This window comes from Sycon ciliatum, chromosome 4 (genome assembly GCF_964019385.1).
Source record: "Sycon ciliatum chromosome 4, ocSycCili1.1, whole genome shotgun sequence".
Taxonomy (NCBI): domain Eukaryota; kingdom Metazoa; phylum Porifera; class Calcarea; order Leucosolenida; family Sycettidae; genus Sycon; species Sycon ciliatum.
Window position 1 is genome coordinate 23,858,424 of NC_088646.1, and position 14,083 is coordinate 23,872,506.

At 48.7% G+C, this 14,083-nt stretch overlaps 1 protein-coding gene across 4 annotated transcripts in view; it reads left to right on the plus strand.

The window, feature by feature from the left end:
• Positions 1-14,083, plus strand: part of LOC135815152 (uncharacterized) — a 16,760-nt gene continuing 2,677 nt past the window's right edge. Inside the window, exons 1-4 of one of the 4 annotated variants that reach the window (XM_065328405.1) lie at positions 1-682; positions 6,451-7,696; positions 12,151-12,465; positions 12,950-13,554. In XM_065328405.1, coding sequence (XP_065184477.1) covers positions 6,665-7,696; positions 12,151-12,465; positions 12,950-13,554 — 1,952 coding nt within the window. In that variant the 5' untranslated portion in view covers positions 1-682; positions 6,451-6,664. Of the gene's footprint in view, positions 683-3,892; positions 4,133-6,450; positions 7,697-12,150; positions 12,466-12,949; positions 13,555-14,083 lie in introns of those variants that run through there. The other 3 variants (XM_065328403.1, XM_065328401.1, XM_065328404.1) reach the window with 3 other exon arrangements.

Here is a 14,083-nt window from a genome sequence, read left to right on the forward strand (position 1 = left end):
GCCGACAGGGTTTTGATGCGCTGTGGCGGTGGCTTGCAATAGCACTGTGACTGTGACTTGTGCTGAGGTTACTAGTTGACATAATAAAACACAACGACCGAAGAAGTGCCATTTTAGTTCCTCTTTCTGCATGTGACAAGTAGCCTGTATTCGAGGGCGACTGACTCAGTGAGCACGGGTGTGGAGTTCATTACTCAGCGTGAGTGAGTGAGAAACTTTGTGAGGATAGTTGGAATCAGTTCACCTGCTATCCAGAGCGAAATCAACAGCAGCATAGCAATCCCGGGCAAGAGCGTTGCTTCAGAAGTATTACTAGTTGAAGGTGCTAGCATCCTTCGTGTCGTGTCAGGCTTCCTGAGAGTAGTAGAGTTATAGCTGTGGTCCTGCGCGCATACTGGACAGTTCTTTCCATCACAACTGTAGTCTGTACTGTAGTAGTCTGCTACTGTAGTGTGTCTGAATAGCCGTGGAATCTGTAAGGGGATTTCTGCTAGTGCGTTGTGATCATAGTTCTCAGTAGTAGTGTAGGGTTGTGCCCGGCTCCCCCCGTTTTGCTCGTGCATCGCCAGTCATTTCGGAGTTGTAGCGTTGCGTTGCAGGTGCTTACTAGTATCTCGCAGTGTTGCTTTGAAGTTCGCATTCCCGACAGCCGCCAACAGAAGGTTTCAGAACCCGTAAGTAAGTAAGTTAGTAGTTGCTGTCCGTAAGTCTGTGGGATAGGAACCGGGGCATGTAGTCATACTGATTACTAGTAGTACTCTACAGGAAAATCACATTCTACTGTTCGCTTTGCATGTACTCATGTACTAGTGTATTCACAGTCAGCTTGTAGTAGTGCTAGCACCACTGCTACATGTATTATGTACAAGTACAATAGTTATCACAAATATCAGCAAGAGTACATAACCCGTGCCCGGAGCCGAGGTTATGTCCCTTGATAGATTCTGTTACCCGGTCAAGCCAGGTACATGTACTGGTGGGTTCATAGCCCACTCAGTCATTGTTCTGCGGCTGGCATGTACCAGAGGAAGAAAAGGAAAAAATGGCACAGCTACATGTAGTTCAGAGATAGAGCGGGGGGGGGGGGGTACAAGGACTAATCACGTGACGTGACTCCCTGGAATATACTAGCAGTAGTATAAAGAGAAGACAGCCTTTCTGATTGGTGATACATGTGTGCTGGTCTGCTATCAAGCTCTTTCTCAACAGAACCTACACTTACCTTCCCGATCTGACAAACCCAACATGCATACAGTTGGTTAATGGTCATGCGATGCGTTGGTCATATTATGGTATGTGTGACTGAGAAAGGTCGGCACATTGGCAGCGTGGGGAGTTTGAAGTGATTGTAGAGAGCGATAGGAAACTGGGGGGGGGGGGGTGTATATACCGAAGATGGAAGAAGAAAGAGAAAGTGTGTGCATATACGCGAATCAGAGGGAGAAACAGAATGAGAGAATGAGAGAGAGAGAGAGAGAGAGAGAGAGAGAGAGAGAGAGAGAGAGAGAGAGAGAGAGAGAGAGAGAGAGAGAGAGAGAGAGAGAGAGAAAAGAGAGAGAGAGAGAGAGAGAGAGAGAGAGAGAGAGAGAGAGGAGAGAGAGAGAGAGAGAGAGAGAGAGAGAGAGAGAGAGAGAGAGAGAGAGAGAGAGAGAGAGGGAGAGAGGGAGAGAGGAGAGGGAGAGAGGGAGAGAGGGAGAGAGGGCGAGAGAGAGAGGGCGAGAGAGAATGAAAGAGAGCGCGAGAGAGAGTATGAGAGAGAGAGTATGAGAGAGAGAGAGAGAGAGAGAGAGAGAATGAGAGAGAGAGAGAGAGAGAGAGAGAGAGAGAGAGAGAGAGAGAGAGAGAGAGAGAGAGAGAGAGAGAGAGAGAGAGAGAGAGAGAGAGAGAGAGAGAGAGAGAGAGAGAGAGAGAGAGAGAGAGAGAGAGAGAGAGAGAGAGAGAGAGAGAGAGAGAGAGAGAGAGAGAGAGAGAGAGAGGAGGAGAGGAGAGGGAGAAAGAGTGTGAGAGAGCCAGAGAGCGAGAGGGAGAGAAGGAAAGTGCATGTTTCCGATGATTCAGCGGGTACTCTTCTATCCAAAACGCTAAAGGACAGGTACATAACTGCACGTCACTGGCTGCGTAGCGTCACTTTATACAGAACGGTGTGTGAGCGACGGCGTGGATTGTGTGGATGGAGATTAGAGGTCTGGTCGGGTACCGCCAAGATATTCTTGATGCGCTGTGTTCATGTGGTGAGTTGGGTGACACCGTCCCCAGTTACGTGTCATTTGGGACATGCATTGCACCTGCATTTTACAACCAACTTTCTAGATTAGACTCGGGTGGAGACGGGCTTAGGATAGGCAGGATACCGGTTTTGAGTACGGTCACCTTCTCCTTTCTTACGTTACTTCATACAAGTACAAGAAGTAACTCTTTCTCAGGTAGAACCTTCCAAGTTGGAGAAGGCTGTTGGTTAACGCATTCCAGACGTGATGCAGCTAAGCATCAGGTCGTTGAGTGGTCCTCTCATTTTACTTTCTAGATAAACTACAGTGCAGTATACAGTGCAGTATGATTTACAATGTGTCACATGATCATGTAACTGTAAGTGCAATCCTGGCCAGAGAAAGCTCGACCTCATGATAATTATGAGTAATGGGTTAAAATCAGCGCCGCGTTCGAGGGTTCGTACCGTGTGTGTGTGATGATGGCCTGGGACCTAGCCCTCGTCCTATTTTGGCCTAGCCTAGGCCATAGCACCCCGTGATATTTTGCTCCACGTGTTCAGGTACAGTGCAAGGTGGCATTACACTGGCACTGGGTCCCGGTGGGGGTAACTGTCAAAACGGGTTTATTCGGTGGGGGTAACTACTTTTTGGGGAAATACAACTGCTTTCCTCCGAATGCTCCGATTCCTAGATATCTCGCAGAGTGGTGACGGAATGTAAAACTATCGGCGCCGTCATCAGCACTCCATCAGAAAAGACAGAAGATTTACTGCCATCAATTGTTAAAGCCGTCTTGACAAAGCCGCAGACGAAGCAGGACGAAGGCGTCGCACGGAGTGTGATTGAAATCGACTACATGTAGCTATCATGTGATCTTGCGGAGGCAGGACCTTGTCTTGGTCGGGCAGCTTTCCCACGAACTAATTAGATCTGGCTGTTTCTTCTCACACGCTTTGGCTGTATATGTCGTGTAGGCTAGCAGAACACTTACACCACTGTCAAGCATGAATCGATCTCCACATGCTGGTGCAGGATCGCGTCTGAGCGGCCCGCCAAGCTGACTGGAGTGGAGTGTTGAAACGAGACGGGGACGGCACCAGCAAGGAGAATGAGCAACGGACGCAATTCGTTTGAACAAGTAGACAAGGCAGCTGAAGTACATTACATACTATGTAACATAGCTCGGGATGCCGAATACGGTTTAGCAACAGGACATGCAGCTATCGCGCTGGCAGTCAGAAGCCAGCGGTCATCCTGATAGATTGATGACAGGTGAAGGCGTGTGTTGATTGTCACCTTTCAAACGCTATTGTTTACCCCATGCGAGGTAGTACTAGGCTTTCGGCGTGTGCAGGATACTGTCGATACTGTCGTCGTATTGATCGACATCGATCAGTTCTGCGAGCGGTACACGACGTGCCGAGGATGTAACACTTCCGAAAGCTGGCACTACCAGTTCTACATCTACTCGAGGAAGAGATGGAGAGAGGGTCAAACCAGTCAAGAGAGAGACGCTCTCTAATAATATCAGTCAGCTAGGTTTTCATGCTCACGGTGGAGTATTTATTGTAGTAGTGTAATGAGTCTGTAGAATACCGTGCTGCAGTATGCGCTACTAAGTACTATAGTACTATACATACTAGAAGTAAAGCAAGGCACAGCAAGGAAGCTTTGAGTTTGAGACATGAGACTCTACACACTACAGTGTGCTGTTGCAGTGTGTAGTCGCAGATTGTAGTAACCAGATGTGCACGCAGAAAGCTGTGAAGAAAGTTAGTTTCAGAGCAGCTGCTGAGCCTGTCGCCAGCGTCGGAGAGTCGCAGTGACACCAGTCTCCAGCCTCCAGCCGTATTGGCTCTAGCCTCGCTGGTAGATCTACATGGTTCCGGGGCTGAAGCCAGGATCTAGGACACGCTCACCAGGTACGTGGTGTAGATGTAGGTCACAGATCTTAGACTTGAGTTGAGAGTCTCCGGCTGTGAATGGCAGGACTGAAGACTGAAGCCGTGAAGGTATACTTCTGTGAAATGAGACAACTTACTTTAAATTTTACATGCAGTACATCAAAGGCTTGGAATATAACAATTGATACTTTATGGACGGGGCACATCATCCGTCATGCATAGTCTACACCCGAGGTCAAATGCCTGGAAAAGAAAGTACAGGGTCCCCCAAAAAGTACTTTACAGTATATCCTAGGCAACATACTGTACATTAGATAGGTATTATTTCCTTGGAGACAAGAATGCAATTATACTACTGTCTTATGATAAGGCATGAAAGTATACTAGCGAAAATGTTCAAGAGCCTGAAGTATGTCCTACTTCTAAGTAGAAAGGTATTATTTTGACTAGTTTGAGGGAAAGACACAAACGGGAAAAGTCTGAAGAAAAAATTGACTGTCACCACCAGGACTCGAACCAGGGACCCTCGCTTGTTGCTAGCGATGCTCTAACCACTGAGCTATGGTGTAGTCGTCATCCCAGCAGAGACCGTTCAACACTTTCTTCAGACTTCGTAACTCACACTTCCTGTGAATCCACACAGGCGGGTGGGACGCAGCCCTCACTGTACCCACATACGTCAAAGAAAGGTATTAGCTGACACATATCGGATTATCCCTAACTGCACGGCGTCTTGGATTCCTGGATAGATGTGAAGAAAACATGCCGGTAGAAGTAGCAAGAGCCTATTCGGACTACAATGTAAGTACAGTGTAGATATCTACCAAGGTTGTGAACTCAGCCTTGGTACAGCCATGTCTACGCCGTGGACTGTCACTGGAAACAGGTGGGTTCTCCTTCAAACAGTAGTGTTGGGCTGCGTCATCTTCGAAATACACGTACAATCATGCACCTCACCTTCATTGTACATTGTACAACACAAGATTATATTAAAGATAGACGTCCAACTCACAAGTACTAGTAGCTTCTCCTCAATCCTCATGATGGCTCCCGGGCGACAATTTGATTGAGATAAAATAGGAATTTCGAGTCAACAAGAGACCAATTGCTTTGGTGATGATGTCAGGTTTTCCGTGCTACAGTGCCGCCATTGTAATGACGCCATGTACGTGCGCAAGGCTGAGTGGCCTTCTACGCTGCAAGTGTATGTAGCGTATTGTAGGTCCGGGTTTCACTACAAGCGGGCGAAACCTTTCTGAAGAAATCATCGGATCCAAATGGGTGCCATGATACATACATGTAGTTGCTGTCCTGTTACTTCGAAATCAACAGTGCATGGACTGTCCCGTGTGGGTAAACGTAGCACCAAATGTGATCTGTAAGTGCAACTACACAAGAGAGATTGGAAGCTGTGTCACAACTCTGAGTTTCACGTATTACTACGATCATCACTCCATCAGGCAACTGATGGCTCCAAAACGGACAGGCTGAACATACATGTAACTGGGGAGCCAGGTGAGAAATACTGAGGGGAATCATAGCGCACGAGTCAGGTGCAGGCGCGAAGTTGCTCAGTCTTTAGACTTGAGGCTATGCAGCAGCAGCAGTTCCGGTGAGAATGATATAGAGTAGAGCTGGGGACTTGATTATAAAAAATGTACTCTGTACTCTGTATAGTTATAACTACATGTACTACATCTCCATCGACACAAAGCGGGAAAAAGAACAGAGCAAATACCTTTCCGTAACTCTTTGTGCTCAGAAACGCTCATCAGACGACTATCACTGTATCGGGTCCAACCAGCTATTCGCTGGATATGTGGAGTGTGATGAGTGTGAAAGCATCACGGAGGAGCTGGCTTACTAAAAGGAAAGATGTATAGTTTGTCAATCATGACTTGCAACGTTACGTCCGCATTGTGTACAGAAATGAAGAAATCCAATAATGGGGTTATAAGTGGCAGTGTCTGCTCCAGAGCCGGGTCACTGACCCGATTGGGGTTACTAGTACTTAGACCCGCTTGGAAAAAGAACACGTTTTGACTCAATCAGGGAGTGCTAAGGCTCCCTGATGTACAATACTATTTTTTTACTAATAGCCGCACTTGAATTATGTACCTGGCTCTGACCCGGTTGCGTGATTTGAACGTTTGAAATCCTAGACTAGCCGACACTGATATTAGTGAGTGTTCGCCACTATCTAGATTGGACTACACAGATTGTCCCTCTCTCGTGTGAGTAGGTGTGACCGATGTAGAAAACAGATGTAGAAAACACATTCTGCTCTTCCTCTAATCAATATTGTTCTTGCCCTCCTGCTTTTTCTACTCGTGTAGCTGTTGCTGCTGACTGTTCTGCAAGACAGAGACACGGAGAGGGAGAGGGAGAGAGCGCGGAGGTCACCCAGAGCTGCTGATCTCTTCCTGTGCCATTGCGTAGCGGCTGGACTGCACTGTGCGTTGGCCTGTCAGCTAACGACTACGTCGTTACCAGTGATAGAGGCGAAGAGAGAACTAGGCTGGCTCCACTGCCACCAGGCTCGTTGCCGATATGCACCTTCAAGCTGGATCCGAAAAAGGCAGCCCGCATCGCCAAACCCTAGGAGGAAAAGTTGCCGAACGTCACGGCATCAGCAATGGCAGTAGCAGTAACAGTGATGCTGATGATGGCTCTGTTTACCGTTTCATGACAGCCAGTGCTTTTGTAGTGCGTAGACCTGGCATTTGCTATCCCCAGTTGGAGAATACGACCTCGCCTCCGGAAGAACAGCACATGCGACAGCCATGCTTGAAGCCAGTAATACTAGCTGGCAAGCGCAAGGCCAGTGACCCGCAAGCACTGCGCTATGATCACCATGGTGCATCTGTCGCCAGTGATCCTGTGACAACAGCCAGCGTCGGTGGTGGCGGCTGCTGCACCAGCAATCATGACAGCCCTTCTAGCTCTACATCTTGCAGTAGCCTAGACATAGAAGCCCTGACTGCTAGTGCTAGCACTCTCCCAAGAGCAGCTCTCCCTTCCAGTGATAGCATTGTTCGTGAAGGTCACCATGCCAGCCTCGCTCACTGTGGCATCGGTAAGCCTGACCCAGTGCCACCAGTGAACATCTATGGCCCCCGTCCGGTCGAGGCGAGACTGACAGATACCTCTTCCTGGTTTACTGCAGACAAAACTCTGAAAAAGTTACGGGACGTGCTCCAGGAAGACCACCGCAACAACAATGAAGCTTCCGACACTGATGGAGAAGGTGAAAGCCAGGTACCCCTGTCACATTTCCAGAGTGATGTAGTATTGGACGGCGTCAGAGAGTCTATGTGCTCGGAAACCTGTGTGGCAAGCTCTGATGCGGAAAGTCATGTACATGTAGATGAGCCAGAATTGGCACAGTCCAGTTCTGGCATGTCGGCTGATTCTAGCGACGAGTGTGATGTGCACTGCTACATGTCCGGTCTCAGTTCTGAGGTGCAGCTCCTGATCTGCCGCCATATGGAGGTGGAAGACTTATCGAGGCTTGCGCAGACCTGCTGTTACTTTGCCAACCTAATCCAAGAGGCAGAATCATTGTGGAAATACCTGTGCAAGGTGAGACATGCATGCGTAGACTCTACGTGATCAGTTACTATGTTCTACACACTACATAATACATGTACCCTAATATTTAGGCTAAGAATAAGGATCACACACTGGATGTTTTGTATGCAGTGGCATCATAAGCACTGCTTTGCCAATCCATGCAAAGCATACACGTGTGCGATGTTATTATCGCGATGTGGAGTCAGTGGCTGCGAACAGGTAAGGACATACGTACATGTACGAGTTCACGTAACGTTGTACATGTATTTAAACGTGTAGGTTATTTTGTTTGTTGGTGTATGCAGCAGTACATGTACATGTATGGCACGGTATGCTGAAGTGTGTTGATAATGATTACATTGAGGTAGGACCAGGACCCCTCCGATGGCAGGATCATCCGCACAAGGTGCTCCACGGTCAAGATCTAGATAGGGATACGTCCGACAACGATGTACCACTGTAGACAGTACTAGTGAACAGCAATAGCTAAACAATAGCGATACTGAAAGTGATAATTATTATCAGCAGCAGTGGCGAATTCTGAGCGGCTCTCCCTTCCATTGTTGAACCAAACAAGGATGATTCGGGCCCAGCCAATCAGTAGGGAAGCCATTCTTTGACTGTCCAGGCAGCAACCTGTTACCAATAACGTTAGAGCAGAGATACCCGCAGTACCTCACTCACTCAGGCTATACGGTATCCTCTTAGACGTTCTTGTCAACAGACTTAGGATGCGGACTATTTTCGCATCCCAGGCACGCACGCGCAGCTCGCAGGAATCTACAAGAACGTGCGTGGTTACAATAGACTTATTAGTAGTATCACGTAGTGCAGTGTTCTCTAAATGCCGCGTCGTGTTCGGGTACATTATGCTTCGTCGGCAGAGCGTGTTTGCTGACCGCTGAGTTTGGAGAGGGTTCTGTGCATCTAGCTGTGCATTCCCAGTGACTGCGGAATCATGCACAGGTATGCACCGAATCATGCACAGCCAGGTATGCACCGAATCATGCACAGGCATGTACTGTCTTTATGCCACATGAACATGCAGCGACATAGCGTGCAGAAAGGGTACTTCAGCCTTGACCTCTCTCAAGCAAACAAGAAGGCCCAAGAGCTGTCTTTCAGCTTGGCTGCTTGTCATGGACGCGCGTCAGGCAGTCATGAGTGCCTTGCTAACTTTACTTTGCCTGGGACTAAAGAGGAAAGTTTCGCACCATTGCAAATCTAGAGATAGGAATTATTGCTTTGTCCTGGGTCCAGCGAGCGTTGCGGTGAACAATACAGACCTGACCCTGAGCAGCGGCAACGCGCTTCATCCACTTGTGACTTGACCAGTGCTGCATGCAGTGAGGGTCGAGTCGATACCAGCAACTGGTTGACCATGACTGCCTTTGACAGTTTGAGTTTGGCCACATGCACCCGTTCTTTCCCGGCCTGAGTCTGTGCTAGGTAGCGCTGCAGTACAGGTGTGTGTCTGTATGACCATGCACGGCCGTCTGCGTCGGCGTTGTGTGGCTCGGAAATGTGTCGGCATGTCAAAAGTGGGCGGAGAGGTGTGACGCCTGGAACTGAGAGTGTACGACGCGCACGCAGCTAATGTTAGCATGCCTGCCTGCTGTCTGGTCCCGGATCATCTTCCCTGCTGCGTGTAGTAAAGACTACTAGTACTAGTATGTTCGTACAGCAGGCAGGTAGGGTATGTAACTTGTAAGTAACGTTATTGCTTCGATTTGAAGTATTTCGTTTTAGCGGTGGCAGAGCATGAGCAGGCGGGACAAAGAGATACCGACCGCTGGCGGATGTTTTCATCAATGAGAAATCTCCACTTGCATGTGTCGGACAGGGCCAGGGCATACTCGGCCCGGGACGGACTAACACTAGTATCTATTACTTCATCTTGACCAAATGGGGACTGCCGTCAACAAGCACTACCGACTACAGTATAGAGCTCACGTAGGAGTAATCGAGTATCAACACTCGACAGTGCATCGCTACCACCTGTGGTATGCTCACGACTCGCGAGGCACTTCGGAGTCATGCCCACCGATGTTGCGTTTCCCACACTATCTGATTGCGATGTCCTGAATGGAGGGGAGGAGTTGCTTTACAGGAACACCAAATAGCAAATACTGTACCGGTAAACGTTATTAATTTTAAAATACAGGCACTGTCAATCAATGCGGCGGGGCGTGTTCAAACCGAAGTTTAGGCACTCCCAAATCGAATCACGGTGCGTTTCAGACATTCCGTCATAACACCTCCAGCGCCGACCAACAGCCCACCTGGGCGCGCGCGTGCAGCACACATGTATGCACACAGCTTGAACTACTGCATCAATCCCCACGGCCACATTGTGCAAGAGCACATAACCCCCCAGTATGGGATAGAACCTGGGGAAGGGTGGGGGTGGGGGGTCTAAGTGACATTCATACTCCATCCTCATCCATCAGTTTGCCATCGTGATTTTATGGTCCACTTCTAGGTGTGACGTGCCAAAGTGACCATTTCGGCGAGCACCGGCTCAACGCGTTGTGAACTATACTTCTTCTTCTTGTAATACTTGTCAGCGCTGATTCGGTGACTTAGTCACTAGTCGACAGGCAGCCAGTGACTAACGCTGGCAATAATTGCTACGATCCACTGGTCTAATAACCGATACTTACAACTGGCGATGGGTCGGTGAAGCTTTAGCAGGCTTATGGGCAGTAAAGTTAACGCGAAGGTAGCAACGCCAATCGCCAACTAGTCGTGGTCAGTCTTCCATTGCCGACCCTTCATTGCTGGCGTCTCACTTCCGACGTGAACCAAACCACCAGTGACGAAGAGGTGGTACAGCTACAACAACCCTAAACTACTAGTGGGTCGATTTGCCACTACATCATTCTCAATGCACAACAATGAACCGACACATGTAACTAACATGTTAGTTCAACGCACTTGGTTTCAGCTCCAAGCCGAACCAAAGTAGTAGAACGGAGAAGCCAGCAATGCATACCCTGACCACCACTGCCACAATGACAAGTCACTGTAGAGCCGTGGCACACCATATTCGGCATAACGATCATTGTTACTGTACGTGTTCGTGTAGACTTACGAGTGTACACGATTGTACCGCAAACTAATATTAGTCCTGGGTCATGCAGCCATGAATTCTTATCTTCGTTGGAGCTACACTACAATCAACTTCTCATGTACATGTACATCAATACAATGCCACGTAACGTAAATTTTCCTTCAAGTACTAGTAACTACACTGTACATGTAACTACTTATACCTGGCTACACTACAAACAGGCCTGACTGAACACTGCGTTGAGACCGCCACCAGTCTAGCGGTCACCACGCCACGGACGAGACAGCCAAGGCAAGGCGAATCCATGTGGGCTCATGCAGTCATCAGTGGTCACAGGGCTTACATACGTACTTTTACTGTGTTTAACTACTAAGTAACTATGCACCGCATGCGACTGCACTTGAAAACAAAACCAAACTGTAGTGTCATACAGTCAATGAGAAAACTGAAAGTCCAGACTTCCGCATGGACGTATATTGAAGTTCACACTGCACAAAGTGAACAGTAATGAGTATAATGGGTAGATCTACCAAGTAATTGCTTCTCGGGGGGGGGGGGGGGGGGTATGAGCCGTGTGCTGTGTAAGGATCCAGGTGTCATCCTGATAGATTCTGGTATCTTCTCGACGGCAGAGCGCAGCGACAGAGGCGAGAAGTATTTTCTCGTCACAGCGGTTTTTTCTCGTGTTTTTTTCTCACAAGTGAGCAGTCATCTGATCAATTTCTTTTTACTCGTACATCTTCACATGTTCTCTAAACCGCTGCGCATGAGCACGACTGGCCAGTCGTCTTGAGGTACCCACCCTCCCTCCCTGCTTTTTGTACTTGTCAGATTAGCCACTTGGGGTTTTACACCCGGTTTTTTCCCTCAAAAAAATAATGCGTCCGTCGGCGCGAGGGTTTTTTCCCGGCTGGCTCGGCCCAGACGAATTAATCTGACGGTCCCAAGTGGTGCTTCTGGTTTTCGGTCATTGCTCTCTCAGTTGTTGCCATTGCGTTGCTTTCACAGAATATCCATGTGCTCTGTCCCTTCTTCCGCTATTCTACAATTCCGCATCCTTCCATGTAAAAGAACGTGGTGTCACACTTCTGGCCCTCCTAACCGCAATACAAATGTGCTGTTGTTTGGTGTGTAGCGAGTGTGGCTTATCGCTGTGCGAGAATGGCTCTTAGTCTTAGCAACGCAGTGTAGTAACGAGTGGAGAAGCTCAGCGAAGGCACGCACCCCCTGACATAGTACCTAGACTACAATAGTGACGTTGACACATTAAAATTGACTACCATGCATTCACTTTAAACAGTCTTTCACCACATTTAATTGTGGCTGGTTGCTATAGCAACAGCAAAAACAAACCAGACTCTTTTTTGTGCTCTATTCTTGGTTTTCGCAGCGCGACTTCAACGTGCTAACCCGTGGCAAGAATGCCTCTTACGCTGATCTCTACATTCTGTTCTACAAAGTGCACAAGCTGGCTGCTAGCACGTGTGCAGACCACCTGTACAAGGAGACGGACATGCTGTGGCTTATGGCTAGCTGCTGGGCCAAGTGCCCGGTCGAGCGCTGGGAAACGGTGGCGTCTAACAAGGTGCGCATGCTGGGTCTCTCCCTGGACGATATGGACAGCTCCGCCAAGATAGTGCCAACGGGACAGATTGGCCAGGGCGGCCGCATCGTCAATCACTTCGCCTGGCGTGACGTGGTGGACGTAAGTTGACCTGCTTAGCACACATACACATACAATGTATACCGTTCGATGACACTTCCTGATTACGGCTTCACTAGACCCTCCCGGCTTACCTCGACCACCTATATCCGGGTATCGCTCTTTGAGTAGGGTTATTCTTCTACAGTCCGGCCAGTGAATGTTGCCCCCCCCCCCCCATCCCGGGGATTTTCCTGGTCGGCACCGTACATGTACAAGTGAACAAGGTTGTGCAGTGAGCCTCAATGTGATGCCAGAGTATCACATGGTACAGTTTGATATACAATTTCTGAATGCTGAGATTTTTAGTGAACCTGGCCATTGCACACTACTCACGTAGAAATGAATGACAAATGTTTTCACACTTTCCCGATCAGTTCACTGCAGTGAGCCAACCATTAGCACCAATGGCATGACACGTTGGAACAAGCTGCACTGCACTACTCTGCCAAGCTTGACTCATCTTCTACTTTCGTGTTTGCTGCAGGCAATGAGAGCGCTGCATAGTGGTAGCACGCTGGAGGTTCAAAAGTATCTTATTCGCCGATGCCTGAACCATCGCATAACCAGCAGTGTGCACGACCGCTACGTACGTCATCAGATGGACCAGCGCGAGCACAGCCTGGTGAAGTACTTGGCCATAGTACCAACACGGAAGAATGTGTTGCTAGCTGGTCTGTATCAGGGCGGTCTCAAGAGCCTACACTCCCAGATCACACTACGTGACGAAGCGATGTTCCTCATCCACCCACTGCTGCGCATGTATCGCTGCGGTCACATTCGTTTCGGTGCAAAATCAGTCGCGCACTACGTCGACGCGTGCGACATCATACAACAGTATGTGCTGAACAAGGTCTGGTGCCAGCGAGAGAGTATGGAGATTCGCGATTACTCCATGTGCCTATGTTTGATGCACAAGGAGCTGGCTCAGCAGCTGGAGACGCAATCAGTGAGTATCCCGGACATGCTGGCCGTGGCGGAGAGCTACTACAAGCGCATTGCTGCCGTCTGGAAGTGGCAGACTCAGCACGGTATGGAGTACATGTGGCACCATCGGCCATCCTGTGTCATCACAGCTCATGTAGCCTGCGGGTGAGTAGATCGTGGTTGGTGTTCAGCACCGCTATTATTCATGTCGCAGTACTTGTTGGATGCGTCTTTGAGAATAATCAACAATGCATGCAACTGTACAACTCACGGCATACCAGACACAACAACTACAGTTCAGTGCACATTGCATTGCAATACTAGTAGAGCATACAGTCGAGGAACCAGAGCAGTGAGGACACAAGAGCAGTGAGGACACAAGAGCAGTGAGGACACAAGAGCAGTGAGGACACAAGAGCAGTGAGGACACAAGAGCAGTGAGGACACAAGAGCAACATGAAGATGTATAGGAATGCTGAAGCAAGACATCAGGAGAACACATGCATGTAGTTTGCAGTCACGGTGTCGAAGTACTGTAACCATGGGCACCTGGTTCGGTGACAAAAAAAAGCTTTCCCAGTGGAGCCACATGACAATGATTTAGTGTGTGTGTAGGGGGGGGGGGGGCAGATTGTACTATACTGTACTGTACTGTACTGATACTGATACTGATAGAACATTGCACATTGCATTA